This window comes from Pituophis catenifer, unplaced genomic scaffold (genome assembly GCF_029215685.1).
Source record: "Pituophis catenifer annectens isolate HBS135680 unplaced genomic scaffold, rPitCat1.0.hap2 SCAF_2, whole genome shotgun sequence".
NCBI lineage: Eukaryota > Metazoa > Chordata > Lepidosauria > Squamata > Colubridae > Pituophis > Pituophis catenifer.
The window spans coordinates 50,973,205-50,993,022 of record NW_027256882.1 but is presented as its reverse complement, the minus strand read 5'-3'; the positions used below and the strand labels follow the sequence as shown (position 1 = coordinate 50,993,022).

The 19,818-nt window shown below is 37.5% G+C and overlaps 1 protein-coding gene across 1 annotated transcript in view; it reads left to right on the top strand.

Annotated features, from left to right (window-relative positions):
• The window catches only part of ADAMTS9 (ADAM metallopeptidase with thrombospondin type 1 motif 9), a 163,401-nt gene that overhangs the window by 129,390 nt on the left and 14,193 nt on the right, over positions 1 to 19,818 (top strand). The window contains exons 30-32 of the mRNA XM_070934351.1: positions 4,565 to 4,738; positions 16,359 to 16,529; positions 18,784 to 18,978. Of these exons, the coding sequence (XP_070790452.1) occupies positions 4,565 to 4,738; positions 16,359 to 16,529; positions 18,784 to 18,978 (540 nt within the window). The remainder of the gene's footprint in view (positions 1 to 4,564; positions 4,739 to 16,358; positions 16,530 to 18,783; positions 18,979 to 19,818) is intronic.

Below are 19,818 nucleotides of genomic sequence, written 5' to 3'. Positions count from 1 at the left end.
CACCTATCATAATTGGGAGCAAATTTGAAAAGCTGAATATATTATATTGGGTCTCCTTAACAAAATAGCTGCCTCTAGTTATCAAACTCATAAGTTAAACAATTTGGAAGTTAATAAACGCATACTGGAGAATGCATAACAGTCTGTCAAAGGCATGAAGAAATATAAAAATAGACATTTTAAATTGTTTAACCATTATCCAAAATGATTGGGTCCATTTTGGAAAGAAACACAAATTAGCAAGTCTACAGCATGATTTATAGGCTATGATAATGTATTGTGATGTGGCAATTAAAAGATTTATGATTGCAGTGCTGTGCCCAGTTGCATATGTTTAGCCCCATTGACACTAGTGGGCATAAACATGCCTAACTGAGTGTAAGATTGTATATAATCTGAATGCTAATGGTTATTTCAAGTATAAGCTTATCAGGCCTAGCCAGGAGGCTATATTTTTCAGACATTATAAATAGAAGTGTCTGTCACCTTTATATTGTAAGTGATATCAATTTAAGCCATCTGGTCATCTGGCTATAAAGCTGCAGCACTAATTTTTTTTAGAAAAATTTACAAAACGTGTTTATGGCCACCCATGGGGGAACTTGAGATTCTGCCATTATAGAGTCAGTCTAGAAAAAGATACTATTCATTACGGCACAATCGCAGTGGCACATTTTGTCTAGCTGAACTGTTGGAAAATCAGACCATAAGGAGGCTGAAATAATGCTTCTTAGAATGTGGCGCCTCTTAGTGCTAGATGCCGATGTTGGGAAAAAAAATATTTTTATTAGCTGCTGCAATATACTCCTCCTGTAGCATTTCCAAATCCTAGTTCTTCAGGCGTCACAGAGAACTGGTCATTTAAAAGGAATGTAAAAGCAACAGAAAGTCCTAAAAGTCAAGAAGCTTAGGTATAAGATAACACAGAGATAACATAGCCGAGGCTTGAAATTTAATCCAAGGGACTGAAAGAAGGAAGGAAGGAAGGAGAGAGGCATGAAATTTTATGGTTCACTTTTAAATTTACTGGAGGCAAAAGCTGTGGGAGAAAAATGCCTATTAAAAGACTACAGTATTTACCAGTGGTGAAATCCAATTTTTTTTTACTACCGGTTCTGTGGGCGTAGCTTGGTGGGCGTGGCAGGGGAAGGATACTGCAAAATCTCTATTCCCTCCCCACTCCAGGGGAAGGATACTGCAAAATCCCCATTCCCTCCCAACTCCAGGGGAAAGATACTGTAAAATCCCCATTTCCTCCCCACTCCTGGAGGAAGGATATTGGAAAATCTCCATTCCCACCCCACTCCGGGGCCAGCCAGAGGTGGTATTTGCCAGTTCTCCGAACTACTCAAAATTTCCTCTACTGGTTCTCCGAACTGCTCAAAATTTCTGCTACCAGTTCTCCAAAACCTGTCAGAACCTGCTGGATTTCACCCCTGGTATTTACCCATCCATAAGTAGGAGTGTTTTCCCCAATTAAGTACCTCGAATTGCTTGTGGGGGAGATGTCCTTACATTAAACAGACAATCCTGTTGAAAACCACAAAGGATTGGAGATGAAAAATAGTGAAAGCAAGCAACTGCAGACATAGATGCCGAAAGCAAGAATCCATTTGCCCAACTGGAGTGGGGGATGAGGCTCATACCAATTGCTCCCAATGTGACTTCTAACCTAATTTTCCCCCCAATGAAGGAGGAGCCACACCAATTGGGGGGAAAGAGGTGGTTGACCTAATTATTAGAAATGATTTCCATTCCAAAATGTTCTAAAACAGCTCGATCAGAGCATTAGCATGGTCCTGGTTATTACTTGCTGATTGTAACTTCCCATAGGCATCTAAATTGGTAAGTGGGTAAGGCTGCATACAACATTGGTCTGAACCAGCAGAATAGTTCTTAAAATCTTATTCCATAATAAGTAGCAAAGTGATGGCTGATAATTTTGCTATTATCTTCAGATGAAATTCACTAGCTGTACCCAGTGTTTCTTTGGTCTCTGAATTACCAGCTGTAAGACCATCACCAACATTTCTTGCATTTGGCTTACTCTGAGTAACTCTTACATGCAGTCATGTTAGCAAAGCCATTTTCAAAGCTGATCATTTGTTGCTCTCTTGGATACCCATTAATATCTGCACTGTTACCTACATTATGATAAAACACTCAAGCTCTTTTTATAAATCAAGTTTCAATCCAGAAAAGAGACTTCTGTTCCAAAACCTATTTAAATACCAATTCATTTCTGCATAATCTAAGCTCAGGGTTGTATTAGGACTTCTATCCCTCCTCAGCAGATACAATGAAGATGTCTCTGCTGTTACAGTTCATTCATTGGTTATTTGAATGTTTTGTCATTTTCAGAATATATTTTTTAAAAAAATGACAATCTTTGTACTCACATATTCCAAATACTTCTTTTTGGCTTTTAAAAAACCAGTGAACCAAACCTCTGCTCTTACTTCTTTCATACCTTCTTCAGCTTACACAAATAAAAAAGGCAATCTATGCCTGCATTTATTTGGAGGGGGAGAGTAAAATACCAAGAAATTACTCAATTTGAACGTTAAGGCATCAGAAAAAATATTTAATTTTTATAAAAGCCTAAACATGTTTTAATGAACTAAGATTGTAAGCATACTCCAAAATGGAAATGCACATTTCTGTAATGCTCAAGAGCAAATTGGGGATAGCAAAGCAGCATTTTTCATGGGAAAAAATATTATTTTCAGTATTTTTTTTTTAAAAAAAATGGGGAAACATAACCCCAGTTTTTTTGCTGGGGTTATGCCTTACTGAGGGTTTTTTTTTTAATTTCAAGTTAAAAAAAAGGATGCTTTTTTTTAGACTAATTATGATTTGCAGATCAAATCTCTTTATCTACTGGAAATGTTCTAACTTCCCCCTATAAAGTAATAAGCTTGCAATTATTCCCATGATATTAGTTGGGGAATTACACAAGTATCAGATTCATATGTTCGCATATATTCTCGAGATTTAAATCTTTGAATACTATAGATATGAGCTAGCTTTCAATTTTAGAGTGAATTGCTTTTGCTGTGATTAAATTATCCCATGTATTCCCATGAGGAATACAAAAAATAAACAGTATTATTAATCACAATGGAAAACACAGTACCATATGGCAAATTTTTGCATCAGCCAACATAGAAATGAGACTATATTGTGTTCCACTTTTCAGTGTTAGAAAACTGGCTTTCATAAATATTTATAATCCAAAGGAATGTCCACAGTCAGCTTGTTCTTTTGGGTTTATCCATTTTATGGGGCAACAAAGGCTAAAGAAACTCTTCTGTGGAATATTTCTTTTTCTTTGTATAGTAATTTATAACAAATTGCAAATGCAAAAAAGTTATAAAAAAGTGTAACGTATGGATGTGATGTTATTTAATTTATAAACTTGTTCCTGCTTTAACTGGAACTTTTATAATCTACCTGCCAATGACTAAACATTATACCAGTTATTTGTGTTTCAAATATCTCACAAAGCGGAGGGATGTAAATTATAAGATGTTGTTTAATATTTTTGCATTATTGCAAAGCCTTTAAAGTTCAAAAATGCTAAACATCAGATTATTATTCAGCTATATATCTTCTTGACTTTTAGCCATTCCCCACTAAATTTAATTATCCTAGTTAGAATCAAATTGCCTTTGAGAATATTCAAACAAGTATATCAGACACTGCTATAGTCAGGCTGCAGAATTGTGCATAAGCATTCCAAAATAAATCTAATTTGACATTAGGATTGTCTTCCTTGTAAACATCTTCATTAGGCTGCAACACATACATTCAACCTGTTGTTGAGAAGCCTTAGACCTAAATACTCATTATCAGTGAGTGCAGGGATAATTGATCAAGTGTTTTCATCTAATAATACCTAAGTCTTCACAATGATAATTAATATAAAAGAAAAGGTACCTGCCATGCACTGAATATGCTAGATTCTTATAGAAGTAAATGAATGTGCTTCCATGTGTAAACTTACATTTTTTGCATCGTATTTTCCTAGAAACAATAGACTTATGTGGCTCAAAATAAAGACCAGCCATACCATGAAATATATTGAGGAGTCTGCCTTTGCCAGGAGATTTTAGGCACAGTAAAGCACAAATTGCTATCAATTATATACTTTATATGTATGTTGTAAATATATATTATGCTATATTCTGTCCTACAGTGCAATGATTTGAAATTATAAACATGAGTGCAAATATATTGTTCAGATGGAAAGTGGATACAACAGTTAGCTATTATTTTAGCAGTATACTTGATCAATACAAGATAAATTTGTCTGTGTCCCAATGGGAGAATATAATTTCAGTGTAAGTAAATGAACTTATTCAAGCTTATTGTTCAAGCTTTGTGGTGCCTCGGATCAGCCCCATATAAGAGCGCTACATATGGAAACAATAAATTTTCTGAAAAATCGCAATGGCATATGTCTGTCTTAAAATAAGCTTTGAATTAAGAACATTTCTCCAATGAAGAGAGATTTTAAAAACATAGGCAAAGTGCTTGACACTTACTTTTTGAATCTCTCCAGTGTTCAGTATCCTGTGGGAAAGGAATTCAGCGGAGAAACGTCTTCTGCCAGTTTACTGCTTCAAAAACAGCTAGAGAAACTGAATGCCGTCAGTCAAGCAGACCAGCTTCTGAACAGGAATGTCAAATGGCCGAATGTTCATTCTATTATTGGAAAACAGGGGACTGGCAAGAAGTAAGTGGACAAAGAGTTTGGTATAAAATCAGTTACATTAAAAGTATTTAGGGAAGAGTTATTTTTGAAGGCCTTATTAATCTAAGCTTTTACATCAACTGAACTTTCATAGGTAGGGACATACCAGCCATGCTTAATAATTGGATTAGGAACTACCAGAAAACTCCAAAGCTATTGGCTACAGTGGGAAGTTAAAAAATAAAATCCCAGAAAGAAGGAAATGGGGAGCCACTTGTATAATATTGTGAAAAAAGAGAAAGAAATGAGAAATGTAGTCACTAAAGGTTGAGCTTAACTTGGGGACATCTTTACCTTTTCTTCAGGAATACCATGAGCTGAATGAAATAACTGCTGGCTACTTCAAGCATGCTCTTAACAAATGGACAATTTTTATGGCACAGTTAACTTGTACCATGTCTCATTTAGAAAAACATGCTACCAAGCACTTCCATTGGGGTTCTACTGACAGTGAGAGTGACTGGACAAACCAGGAAGTCTTATGTCTCAATTCAGAGCTTGACCTTAGGGCTTTATTGGGTTCTTTTCTTTAAAAAAAAAATCACTTGTTTTTGCAATTCTTGTTTTACGGAAAAAGGAACAAGTCAAAAGTCTTACTTTGTACCTACCGTAAAACCAACCCTAAATAAAGTGTTTTTATTTGTGAACTCAATTCTTGCTGGCAGAAAGTTCCACAGTGGTGTGACTAAAGACTTATTATTATAAACAAATTGGAGCTTATTCTATGATTCTCCCTGAAGAATTGGATTAAAAGGTTCTATAAATTAATCATCAATAGGATACAGATTACAATAATCTCCCTCTATTTGTCCCTATTCCTGCATTGATCTTACTGATCTCTAGAAATATACATATGTTACGTGATCCAAGTCTGACCACTGTGAAACACTTGCTTTCAGAAATGCCTTATTGTTAATATATTACCAAATTGTTCATTGCTGTAAATCAAAACATTGCAATTGGAGTGAAGGTGAAAAATATCGGACAGACTTATTGACATAGTGATTGGGGCTGGTAAGTAGTGAAAAGGCTTATCAGAAATGAAGTGAAGTCCATAGAAGAGAACACAGTCCTCTCGACTTACAGCCATTCATTTAGTGGCCGTTTGAAATTACAACAGCACTGAAAAAAGTGACTTGTGACTGTTTTTTCACATTTATGACCATTGCAGTATTCCCATGGCCTCTTGATCAAAATTCGGCTGCTTGGCAACTGACATGTATTGATGAGAGTTGCCATGTCCCAGGGTCATGTGATCACCTTTTGCAACCTTCTGACTAGCAAAGTCAATGAGGAAGCCAGTTATTCACTTAACAGCTACAGTGATTCACTTAACAATTGTAGCCAAAATAAAAAAGTCATAAAATGTGGCAAAACTCATCTTGCTTAGCAACATAAATTTTGGGCTCAATTGTGGTCATAAGTTGAGTACCATCTGTATATGTAGCTCAGGGTTGAACTGTGGGGTCCTTGGTGCTCTCTGAACTAAACTCTCTGAACTAAAGCCCAATAGGATAGTAACTGATTCTGATGCAATTGGTTAAATCCCACCTTTGGGTATTTCATTTGGTAAAGATGCATGCAGAATAAAAACACTGCCATGGACAAGCGCCTGGGTTGTTAATTCAGGCATATACTGACTATTTGATTTAAGGAACACCAAGATATTTTCAGTAACCAGTGAGTTGTTAATTGAAGCAGAAATTTCAGTTTTTCAGAAGATAAGAAGTAGAATATTTTTAGTAAGTTACATTTATTTCACCCAGTGTAGAAAATAGAATAAGCATTAACTTTAACTATTACCATGTAGACAAATATAATAATTTCAAGTTTCTCTTCAGTATAAACTACAATGCTGATAGTAGGGTAAATGTTGACAAAAAAATAGTTCTGTTTTGAAATTGCCTTGATAAATCCAAAGTTGCATGCCTCAATTGCATCTTAAATTGATTTTGAAATAACGACTTTTGGAACAGCAAACTGAAATATAGACCCAGATATGCTCAGCAGTAAGCCTGGATTCAGTTCCCAAAAGGTGCTTTGGAGCATACATAAATGCAATATTTGCCAAAGACTCATTAAAGCAGCATTGTCTCTTTCTACGATTGAGTTACCAAAAAGCAGTGCATTCACACTTCCATACACTCCGAAGCATCCTTTTCGAATTAAATGCAAAACATTTCATATCCCTACATTATTGTGACTAGCTAGTGTGATGTCTGTGTTATTAAAAATAATTCTAACATTAATACACATCTTAATAGGATAAGGTAAAATCAAGAAATAGTCACTATGCATCATTAGGTGGTACGATATGCTAATTTTTTAAAAGAACGATGTGCTATGTATGTGGCTTTGGGCAAATTAAGTATTTGATCAAGTAGATTTAGAAAGGATTGTTCAAATGTCAAAATCCTTCATGTGAAATTGGCCATGTGTATTTCTGAACTGATGATCAATTTATGTGGCTCTTGGCATAATCAGAAGTACTTAGTCATGAACAAGGAAATGGATTTACACAGTGAAAAAACAGAGAAATAACCTTAGTCCCTAATATTTTCAAGACCCACATCTAGGCAGAATAAAGAACATTTGTGTAGATGGACTCAATATAGGACAGCTTCTGGTGCGAATGCATTCAATTTCAGCCAGCTGTGTAAGATCTACAAAATGAGTGTCTATGTCGTGGAAGAGAAAAGAGGAAACATATGAAGGCCCTTTTGAAAATAAAACCTGCTTAAATTGTGTCCATGCCTCAAAAAACCTTTTTCCAAAGGCTGTTAAAATAGAATAAGAATCGTTAAGAGGGAAATTATTATATGTGAGGTCAGAGCAAGTCAGGTAATAATTAGAACAGTTAGGATAATTAGAAAATTCTCAGTACTTGAGGCTGTACAACCTGATATATTAATACTGATCTAAGAGGAAAAAGTTTGGTTAGATGACCTAGTAGGTTAAATAAACAATACATAGCTCCCTTTTGGGATTTCTTCTACTGAAACAAAGCATAGGAGCCTGACACTGATCAGTGTACCGGACAGATTTTATCCCTACTCCCTTGGCCATGCACCCACTTCAAAACTAATTGGAGCTTTCACATGACACGGGTAGTTAAAAACAAAAACAAAAGAAACAGAAAAGTCTTATTGATGTCTGACATACAAAAGATTAAACTTTCCCCTCTATCAAATTGAGGTTCTGCTCTATATTGGGGCCGGCCTGCCTACTTTGACCCCATACTTTCATGCTGATTAAAAATTGAATAACCACCACCAAGGGGTTTTCTTAATGCCTATTTGTCTTCCCATTTTCGTTATATTCCACAGAATAATCAGAACTTTGGTGAGTTATGACTTGGGTGTATTGATATAGGAGAGGTACATCACATTACTTCTATCACACAGGATATCTTAAAATAGGATGCAAAGTATATAACTTTATTTTAGTTTTGAGTTATATGCAGAATGAAGGCGTGAATTAAGACCGTGGCATCTTTTACCATAACATTTGCCCAGTGTAATACGATTTAGCACCAAGGTGACACGATTGTATATAAGCTGTTAAATTACCTAATATGATCTGGTGATGAAAGATGCAGCACTAACGATTCACTTATGCAAAACAGCATATAGTTCTTTCTTCTCTGCTCTCCCCTTGCTGAATTTCTATTTGAAAGGGCAGGAGGGGGGGGGAGAGTAATGCAACTCCCAGTTGTTCAAACTCTGAAAGAGCCAACTTTCCCCTTTCAGACAATTATTCAAAACTAAGAAAGTAACTTCCTCCAATTTAAACATCTCTTTTGATGCCAGCCTTCTTGTCAGTTGCTTAAGTGAAAACTACAATATACAGGGCAGAATTTCTTACCACATTTTCTGTATAAAGTTACAGACTGTGGAGATCTTTTTTTTTTTTTTAAAAAAAAAAGAGAAAATACATATTTTTCTGTTTTTCTATTGATTTATAATCCACACATGCTCTATTTGCATGTCATGGGAAATGAGAGGGTAATAGGAATGCCAAAGAGGTTTATCTTCAACTGGAGTAAATATATTTAATATATGCATATTTGAGTAGCGCTGCAGTATCTTACAGTATCTCAGGATTTTGTACTCGTTTTACACAAAGAAGAAAGAAATAAAGATTCAAATCTAACAATCCTGTTTCCAACAAGCTTCTGGTAAAAAGAGTGTGAGATATTGTTGGTAACACAGTATGAACATAATACATTTAAGCTAATACACGTATCACAAGTACTTAAGAAATAGGTCATCAAATGAATTAGTAAGACTTACCTAGTTGAAGTAATTAGCTCCAAAGTAACTAACTTGCCTTGTCTCTCCATTGCTTTCCTCTCTGTTTCTCACTATTTTTGTTACAACTTTCCACAACTGGAAAGCATTAGATACCCCTCCTCTGCAAAATTACTGCCCACCCTTTTGTGGGAGGTGAATATCTGATGGGCTATGCTGATTCTCTAAAGCTTTCCAGGCTCTCTCTGTGTTAGATTGGATGTGTGTGTGTATTTGTGTCTAGTCTCCGTAAATCTCTAACATGTGACTGAGGAAACTACTAGGAATGCTTTTCTTAAAAAAAAAAAAATACACACCGCTTTTTATTCCACTTTAAAGAAAGCATATCCTAGTCCTATCAGATTGTTTTAAAAATTATTCCTATCTTTCTCTTTGCCAACCATTTTGGATTTCTTATTTTGGTTTGCCTCACCTCCTTTTCAGGTTAGTTTTGCTAATCAATGGAAAAAACACATATCAAAAAGTCACCTTTTCTGACATATATAAGTAGTGTGCCAGTTATTTGTTGAGAAATGAGATACAGACTGAATTAAGCCAGCTATTAGTAAATCCAAATTGACAGAAACAAGGTTGCAACCTCATTAATGTCTCAACTTGAACCCTCCGCCACTTGGTTATTTACTGTCCCAAGCTGTCATTCATAATCCTTCCAAAACTCTGCCTTGTTTTGATGTACATAATTCTTTAGAAATGCAGTTGGCGCAGCATTCCATAATCCGATGCCCATCAGAAGAGTTCACCTTTAATCTTCAAATCCCCAGCTAACATGGAGGTGAAGTTTTATAATGCAAGACCTACATATCTGGGAAACCTGGTGTAAAGTAATTTTTGTAGATAATTTAGAAAGTCCAAATCATATTTTCAAATATAGAACATATCTTGACACTACAGTGATGCCATTGGTGTAACCATTTCCAGAGAAAGTTCAGGTAGTTCTCAATTTACTACTCTTATGGTCATAAGCATGACAGAAATTTCATAATAAATATGCTATTCTATATAGCAGTGATGGCTAACCTTTTTGTCGTCACGTGCCGAAAGCACACTCACGTGCAGCTATAATGCAATGCACGTGCAACCCCCCTTCTGCATGTGCCTGCAACTCTCAGCGTGCGCCCTGTGCATGTACATGTGACCCCCACATGCATGCACGTGCAACCCCCGTGCAGCCATAATGCAATGCACGTGCCCCACCCCCCCCTGCATCTGCCTGCAACTCTCCACGTGCGCCCTGTGCATGCACATGTGACTCCCACCCCCTATGCATGCATGTGCAACCCCCGTGCATGTACCCCAACCCTCCACGCATGCATGTGTGACACACACATGCGACCCCCCGCTCCCTGCACATGTGCGCGCATCTCCTGCATGCGCCCCTCCCCCCGCACATGCGCAGCAGAGAGCCGAAAACCAGCTGGCCGGCGGGAGGCGCGTGCACCTTCATGATAGAGCTCAGCTGGGGTGACGGCTTGCATGCCCACAGAGAGGGCTCTGCGTGCCACCTGTGGCATACGTGCCATAGGTTCACCATCATGGCTATATAGCATAGTTCATTCTTAACACTTCTCCATAGTTCTTAGATATTTTAATCACTTTTTGTAACACCAAATCTGAATAATGCATATGTGTCACAGTATTTTATTCTCTGCAATGACGCTAGACTTTTGGGTTAGGGTTATTGCATAAGACCAAATCAGTGTATTAAAAATTTGTGAAAGCCAGCAATGCAAGTGAAATTCATCAATAAATCCATTGCCATGACATGTGATGTCACTCTTTCCTCTTAGCTAAATGATATAATGAAGTCTTTGATAGTTACACAGCAATGTGCAGAAATTGGAAGCAAACAAACAGCAAACAGCTATTGCCAGGCATCTTCTATTGACATGCATATACAAACCGAAGAACAAATTTTGTACAGTAGTTCCACCAATTTGAGGAATAACTTCTTTCTAAGTGAACCAGAAAGCAGCAGGGGAAAAAGAATCGGTCCAATTATTCATATTCAAGAGCAGACATTCACAAAGGGTGTGGTTTTCCCTCGTATGCCCAAATAGAGTATTAAAGAAACTGGCAACTAAAAACCAAACATTTACAGAACCAAGTTTGGATTCCGTTGCTGTTTCAAAGCATTTTCTCTGGTTATGCAAGGCAACGACTTAAATAAGCATTTAAGTCAAGAATGGTGGCAAGAATTCTGGGTCTGAAAGCAGGAATAATATTAGTGCTAGGCGAGAAATGACAAAGCACAGTCCAGGGGGCAAATAGATACTGAATTAATCCTGTGCTAAATCAGTTTGAGAGAAATGAGGCAAGGGAATGAGTAAAAAAGAGACAAATATTGCTCATATTCTGTGGCACTTTTAGGAATTCAAGCCAGGGTGACAAAGCTCTAGCCTGTACTTTAAATGGGATAACATAAAAGAATAATGAGTTTCTACTGAACGGTAAAAAAAAAAAATAATAGCCTTGTTAGTAGAAAATAATTGCCCTTTGTTTTGTTTAAGAAAGAATAAGCTGCTAAAGATGATCGCTGTGAAGTGAATATAAATGGTATTCAGAGCTATTTCAGTTTCTTGATCTATTAAGAGATAGCAACTCTCCAGTACCAGACTATATTTTTTTATCGGATTTCCGACTAGCTATTTTCTGTTGAGTGTATTTTCACAGTCATGTAGGTACTACCAAATATTGCATGTTGCTGAGAACAGGAGCATATATTCAGAAGAAGCACATTTCCGTTCATAATTGGCAAATAACACATATAATCGATTTCTTCCCCTTCAGTTTACCTCATGTGCTTAATGGTTTCTTGTGCTCCGAGCTAGGTTTCTGTTTCCAAAACAAAATTTGAAACTTTGAGCCAAGGGATTAGGAAATGTCCAAAGTAAACACAAGTTACGGATTACCAATGAAGAGGAAGCCAGCAAAAAGTGTAAATCAAAGGAAAGACAGCAGGGAGGAGATTTTTTTTTTCATGGAAGGACATAATAAGAGCCCTGCTGGATCAGGCCAACAATCCATCCAGCTTAGTATTCTCTGACTGGCTGCATTCAGGAAGTCCATAAACATGGTCAGAGGCATTGTCCTCTGTTGCTCTTTAAAGTATGCTGTCTATTGTTTCTTAATGAAAACTGGCATTAGAGCTAATAGCCATTTATAGTCAAATCCCATGTAAATTTGTCCTCATTTAAATGATCTAAATCAGGGGTGTCAAACTCAAGGCCCAGGGAATGATCCAGCCCACAGGGTGCTTAAATCTGACCCGCTGGGCCGCCCTGGAAACAGCAAAGGACCGGCCCACGGTGCCTCTGCCAGCAAAAACAGAACTCTGTTTTCACTAACAGAGGGTTGCAGGAGGCTGTCGCAGCCGAAAATGGAGCTCGTGAGCCCGTTTTCGCTGACAGAGTGTTCAGGCCTCCAAAGGCGCCCACAACATGAGTGACATTGAGCTCGCCACACCCACCCTGGCCACGCCCTTCCCCCGGTGAAACACAACCCTGATGCGGCCCTCAATGAAATCGAGTTTGACACCCCTGATCTAAATAGATGTCCATCAACTTCATCAGAGAAGAATTTGGGAGTATTAGATTTCCAGAAAATTGTCTTAACCTCCCACAGTACCCTGTGAAGGTGGGAGAATATGTCACATTTCTGGAGGTAATGATGTATCTGACTTTTGATCAAGTGCTCAAATTCAGGAATTTTGCTGATATATAATGGAAGCCAGCACCATGTACGATCAAGGTTCTGATATGTGTGAGTAACGGTTTCCCTTATCCCACTCAGCTGCATTTTAGTGAACTTACTGCCCTTTTGAATTGCCGTCATGGTCGACTCTACTTAAGGCCTTCTGAAATTAAGGTTGGCAGCAACTGCAGAATGTCACCCCAGAATCTTGATTTAGTCTTGGAGAGCAAGGCACGCTCCTGTTATTGAGGAAGGATGAATCCTTCACCAATTACATAATCTTGTAACCATTGTGAGCAATTTTAATATATCACTGTCACAGCATTGAGGGTGTGAAAATGCTATGTAAGCAGTAAATATTGCTGCAGAAAGGACAATTTCCATGTGTTTTTATCCGAGGGGGACTTGCTTCCAACTCTGAGGGTCTGCCACCTGCTAGTATCTTTAGTAAAGAAACCCAAAGGCAGACTTGCCTATGTTCCAGCATTAGAAATTTGGAGGTATTTGCTCAGGTATTAGCCAGAAAGAATTGACTAGATTGCATCTCTTTGCCACCTTTAGACTTATAGCATATATTCATGATATACTCATAGATCCAGGAATAGTCAAGCTGCTCAGATCATTTTCAGGTGTATTTTAAAACTAGGTTTAAAAGAGTTAAATACCGTATTTTTTGGAGTATAAGACGCGCCAGACTATAAGACGCACCCACCTTTTTTGGTGAGGAAAACAAGAAAAAGAAATCTGCCTCTGCCTCTGCCTCCCAGCAATTTTGCCTCATTGCAGCAAACAGCAAATAGCCTGCTTTACTTTCATTTTCGTTTTCAGCATAGCTTGATTAGCACAAGAAAAAAAGAATCTGCTCCCAGCAATTTACCTCCTTGCAGCAAGCAGCAGAGGCCCACGCAGCAATAAGCAATGGCAATCCCTGCAGCCTGAAACAGCTGAGAGTCGAGAGGCCGATCCAAGGGACAATCAACTTCTGCTAATTAGGCTATGCTGAAGCTGAAACGAGCTGTTTCTTCTTGCTGCTTGCTGCAAGGAGGTAAACTGCTGGGAGGCAGAGGCCAAAGGGTGGACGGGGCTACATTTGGTGTATAAGACGCACCTAAATTTTCACCCCCTTTGGGGGGGTGGGGAAATGTGTGTTTTATACTCCTAAAAATATGGTAGATGGAAAGGCCATTAATGTACGGGAATACTGGAATTTCAGGAATCAAAATGGGCCCTTCAGGACATTGGGGCCATAGAATTTGCTCTGTCGTGTCAAGTGCTACTTTACTCAAGCCTGTGAACAGATGAATCTCCCTTGTTACTGACTATGTGCCTCACTTATATCTTCAGAAGAATCCCCTACAGAATGTTAGTTCGGTTTCAATAATGTTTCAGTGAGTTGCTGTATTTCCTATAGATATGGAAATAGGGTGAAAAGACCAAATAAGTGATAATGGGTAGTTATATTGAAATATACAATAAATGTCTATACTACACAAGCCGCTACCCAATGTGAAAGGAAGTATTGAAGTCAAAGAAGGAAAATTTATTGTACTGTCACTTTGCTTCCAGTTAAGCAAATTGCCACTTGTTATCTATTTTCAGTAATCTCTAAAGAAAGCTCATACAAATCTAGTACTGGTGTTCATTTAATATACATAATACATGGTTAAGAGTGGGCTGTACAGCTGCAGTCATTTCACAGTAATATTACACACTATGAAATTATTCCATATTTAATGAGGATTGGAAATTTCTAGAGAGGCTAAGTGGGTTGAAGTAATTTCGCCTATTTAGAATGCTTAAACATGGTTATGATGTAGGTGGGTTTATTGGGCCCACTTGAGTAATTCCTTGGTATTTTAGGGAGTGAAACATACATTTGCACAACATTTCAAGTGTTACCTTTTTGAAGCTGTGGATGATGTTTGTTTTGTTTTGCATTAATGAATTTCATTTGTGTTAGTACAGTTTAGATTGTATTATGTTTTAATTCTAAATTGCCTTAACACTTTGTAAATAAAATAAAATTGCAGCAGGAGTATATTACCGTTCTTGCATATTTGCAAGCTACCGTGCATAACATATGACCCAATATAGCAATATTTATCTTTTGGGTGGCTGCTTCAGGCTGTCTTTTACTTTTCCTATCCCCAAATTTTATTTTTCTGCCTAGAGCATTTATTATAGAGTTAAATTTGCTATGAACAGCTGCTAATATGATTGTTCAACAATTAAATATTAGCATGGATGACTTAATAGAAGAAAGATACCTGTATGTTCCTTTGTTCTTGAGTTCCTTTGTTCTGTATGGATAAAATCATGCAGTTTTCTTTGGTAGTGTGCTTGGGCAGTGTCTACTTCCCAAATGTTTTTCACTTCCCTATCTAGCTTACAGCCTTTGAATTCATTGATGGTCTGCACATCCTACCCAGGCATAACCCTGGTTAGTTTTAAGGCCAAGCAGGCTCAGCCAGCTGCTGCTTCCTGTTGAGATATATAACTTAATGGTAATGGAATAGGTGTGTTTTTATTTAGAGCTGACACATGCTTCAAATTTAGGATTTACTCCAAGCATCTTATTTAGGGAAGTTGATATTGACCTATTGAGGCTACTGGATCAGCTCCATCACTTATTTAATAATTGAAAATGGTGTTTAAAAATTATTAAAAAGGGATAAAAGTCATAGGGAATACATGTAACCCACCAATACATATAGTGTAGTGGAATGTAGTCCTGATTTCCAGGAGGGAGGGAGGGAGGGAGTACATTCCAGAGGAGCAAAAGACAGCAAAGTTTAGATAGTTTACGTGGGAGAGAGTTAAGACGGTTCATCCTTAGTAGTTCTCAGAGTGTGTTTAATGGTGTTAAGTAGTTTCCTTTAGTTTGGTAAGATTTTTGATCTATAGGCTAGGAAATAATAAAGGAAACTGCTTAAAAGAACCGCAACATGGCTTTTTTTAGTTTTGGGGCCTGACAGATATTGACAATGTCAAAATTTTGGCTCTTTTTTGCAGTTGGGGAGTTTTAAAAGGCAAAATGGATGCTATAGGCCTTGTATATGTTTAGGACATTCATTTCACCTCTTAAAAACCTACTACTTCCCTCTTAGGTTAGAAGGGGGGAAGAAGAGAGGAGTGGGGGAAGAGAAGGGGAAGTAGGAAAGAGAAGGAGAGGAAGAACGAAGGAAGTAGGAGGAGAAAGAGAAAGGAAGAGAAGGGGAGGAGACGAAGAAAGGTTAGAGTAAAGGTAAAGGGTAAAAGAGCAGCCCCGAAAAAGTAAAAAGTAAAAATGAAAGTTAAAACAAAAGATGAATGAAAAATGATGGAAATGACTGTACATGTAAATATGTTTATGAGAAATAAAAATAAAAAACATTTTTTGGAAAAAAAAAAGAAAGAAAGAAAAAACAGATCTTAGCCCTGTCTATATTTTGAATACAGCCTTCAGCATGCCATGTAAAGTCTGGAGTGGCCATTAAGCCAAGAGAAAATTGTGTGTTAAATTTCTTATAATCCTCTTTTTTTTTCCCCTTCTTTGTCATCTAACTATACTGGTGTCATATTCTGTCTACCAACTGCTCTCTTTATTCTTTTTATGTCGACAGTGTAGCAAAACCTGTGGCAAGGGGTCTAGATACCGGAAACTTATCTGTGTGGACCAAAACATGCAAGAAGTTGATAGTCTTCACTGTGATCCAAACAAGAGGCCATCCGATGTTGAGATTTGCACCTTACCCCCATGTGAATACATTTGGATTACAGGAGACTGGTCAGAGGTATGTATCTTAACTCTGGGCAACGAAAAAACCAGCAAGGCTTAGTTGTTAAACTATAATCAGTGACAGCTACACAGAAAGGCAAGATAAAATGTACAAACCAGCTAGCTTTGTAATTTTCTTGTAATGCTCTTTCTTATTTAATAAAAGTCATAGGGAATACATGTAGCCCGCCAGCATCCCTTCGCAATTACAAGAATCTCCTCCATGTTATTGTGGTGGAATGTAGTCTTGATTCCCAGGAGGGAGGGAAGTTAGTTTCCTTGGTTCTTCATTGATTGATTTGTTGGGTTACCAAAAGTGAAGGCAGTGGGGAGAGACTTGGCAGAATGTATGCTTAGCTCATTATAGAAAAAGTTTCTCTAACCTGTGGAGCATCTTTACGACCACTGTTCATTCTAATGAAGCTCCAAAAATATATTTAATCAAATCAAAGCTGAAGAGTCTTAATGCTTGCAGCAAAGTAGAGATAGGGCTGCCATCAAAAGTTGGCATTTGCAGACAGGTGTCCAAGCTAATTCTTACAGGAAGGTCCAGCTGCCAATATCTGGAGCTTTTTACTACCCCAATCAAATGTCATTTATGAACATTCATCTGAAATAGATGGAGCAGCTTCAATTAAAGTTTCATGACTGTCTGGAATAGGCAGTAGTAATAAAGAAATTGGACCACATTAGTAGGATCTCACATAGAATACATTTTATTTGAAAGGTCTCCTGTGACGCTGGTATTGTACATAGAAAAAAAGAGTACTTTAGTTGGAAATCTTAACCTTAAAAGAATATGACCAATCTATTTTGGTACTTTACCTATGTGTTGAGAAATTGATATAAAGTCAATTGACACAGTATCATCTGTAAAGTTCCTGGGGCATTATGTTTTTCAAGATTGCTAGCCAGAATAAATTAAATAGAATCAGAATCAGATTTGCAAACTACAGCTAGATTTTAAGTCCCTCGCCTGTCAATCTGTGACTCCCATTTGTGTTGGAATGACTACATCCAGAATTCTTGGATTTGTAGTTTCAATACATCTGAAGGATATTGGGAAAGGCTGAATTTGGGTAGTCAATTGAGTGTTATTGAGTGAAAGAAGGGGGTGATCAAATTATCTAATTAGGAAGCAGAAGTCTTGGTCCTGTCAAAAATTTATATTTAGCTTGAAAACCTGTTTGCCTAAAATTTAGGTTATATTCCAAAATCTAGCAGCAAAATTGTACCTTTGCAGGAAATTCAGCAACATTTTTAGCATGGATTTCTACGTTTTCCTTAGGAAAAGTGCTTCTGGCTTCCTCAGAAAGCAAAAAAAAAAAAAAAAGTTCACAGTTGGGGAGAACGTGTCAGTCAAAACTGACAAAAAATGATAAAATATAAATACTGTATCCGTTCCTTTGAACAAAGTCACCAGAGTATGTATTCACAAATTATATATGGTCTTTGCAGCACGTAGATAGTAAAAGGGATATAGAGTGCCTTCCTGCTTCCAGGAAGCAATATCAATCATACAGAGTCAAACAGCATAGCTTTCAGGACATTTGGCGCTATTTTCATAAAATTAAAAAAGATACTGTGGCTATTTTCCTTCAACATTCCCACCCACCTTATTTGGCAGAGCAATTGAAACAGGTACTCAAAGGATTAAAAGGCAGGATTGAAATAATCCATCACATTTAGCCTCCAGTTTCTTTTTTCACTTCACATTCATCCTATGTTCTTCTGTTTTCTAGTACTTTAGTTTCCTGGCCATACAAAATTTTCAATTCTGCCATGACCACTGCTGTTAGTTTGACAGACAGAATGAATACAAAGTAAAGTATTCATCCTGTATTGTCACCTATCTCTTGCGGATTGCCTCATTTCCTGGAAAGGATATGATCCTGAAGAAAAAATATGGGAAAAGAGCCAAGGATATCCATGCTCCCAAGTTGATTACCAAGTTCCATGCTTCCAAGGTGATACTTTTATAAATCACTCCCCACCCAAAACTGGACCCACCTAGGAAGTTTACCTTCCTTAGAAGTTAAGTCAATGAACCTGCCAGCTGAGGAACCAAGCCCCAGGACCAACAAAGGAATATACTGATAGAATTTAAGCCAAAACATCTGGAAAGTAGCCAAGCTGGAAATAGTAGCAATTCATATTTGACTCGTGACACTTCATAGGCCACTGGATAGCTCATTTTCTACTTTGTCAAATGCTTTCTTTGAGTGATTTTATTTTTAAAGTATGTTTTGCTTTTGCTTCATATTTTTCAGTGCTCTGTGACCTGTGGTAAAGGCTACAAGCAAAGGCTGGTTTCCTGCAGTGAGATTTATACAGGGAAAGATCACTATGAATATGGTTATCAGAACAATGTCCATTGTCCAGGCACACCACCACCAAATGTGCAGTCATGCTATCTAGGCGAGTGCCCTGTTTTGGCATCCTGGAGAGTTGGAAATTGGGGAAGTGTATGTTTCTAAATTTTTGTTTTGTTATTATTCATGATTTATTTTACTACATAGCCCAACTGACCTTAAAGAAACAAGATGTCCTCTTTCACGGATTACTGTGTGTTACTTCACGAATGAATTAATATTTATTTGTTCCATGGCCGTACAAACTCATGCCCAAGAGCCATGTGCCGCATGCCAAAGAGTCCTCCTATTTATTGATTTATTCCTATTGATTGATTGATTTATATGACCGTCCTTCTCAACATCGTGATTTTGATTTTGGGCTAAAAAGGCATCAGAACATAGCATAAAAGCTTTTAGAAAGGGTTATTTAAATATCTGTTACAGAAAAATATAATAATTAAACATACATAAATAGTACAGTGTGACAAGGGCTTCTAGTAAACTATGTGAAATTAAAGTAATTTTATGTATCAAGCTAAGCAGACATCCTTGGCGCAATGTTTGCAGGAAACCCAGATTTTTGAAGTCCTACAAAAAGCTAACAGGGTTAGTTACTCCAATTGTCTTGGGGGGACATTTTTCCATAGGTGCCATAATAGGGAAGGAACATCTCCTGGGTCCTGCTAGATGGCAGAAGGACCCAGAGCATGTCTAACCTGCCACATTATGTGGGATGAGCAGAAATACTTAGATACAAGCAGTCCTGCGAACAACCTGGCACTATGATATGTAGGGCTTTACAGCCCTTTGAATTAACACATTGCACCCAAAGCTTACTCTGAGCCAGCATAGTTTGAAAAGCAGTGTTGCTACATGGGTGAACTGGTTTATGCCCAAAACTGCATGTACTGGGGCACACTAGATCGCTTGCAACCACTGCATGTAGGGATC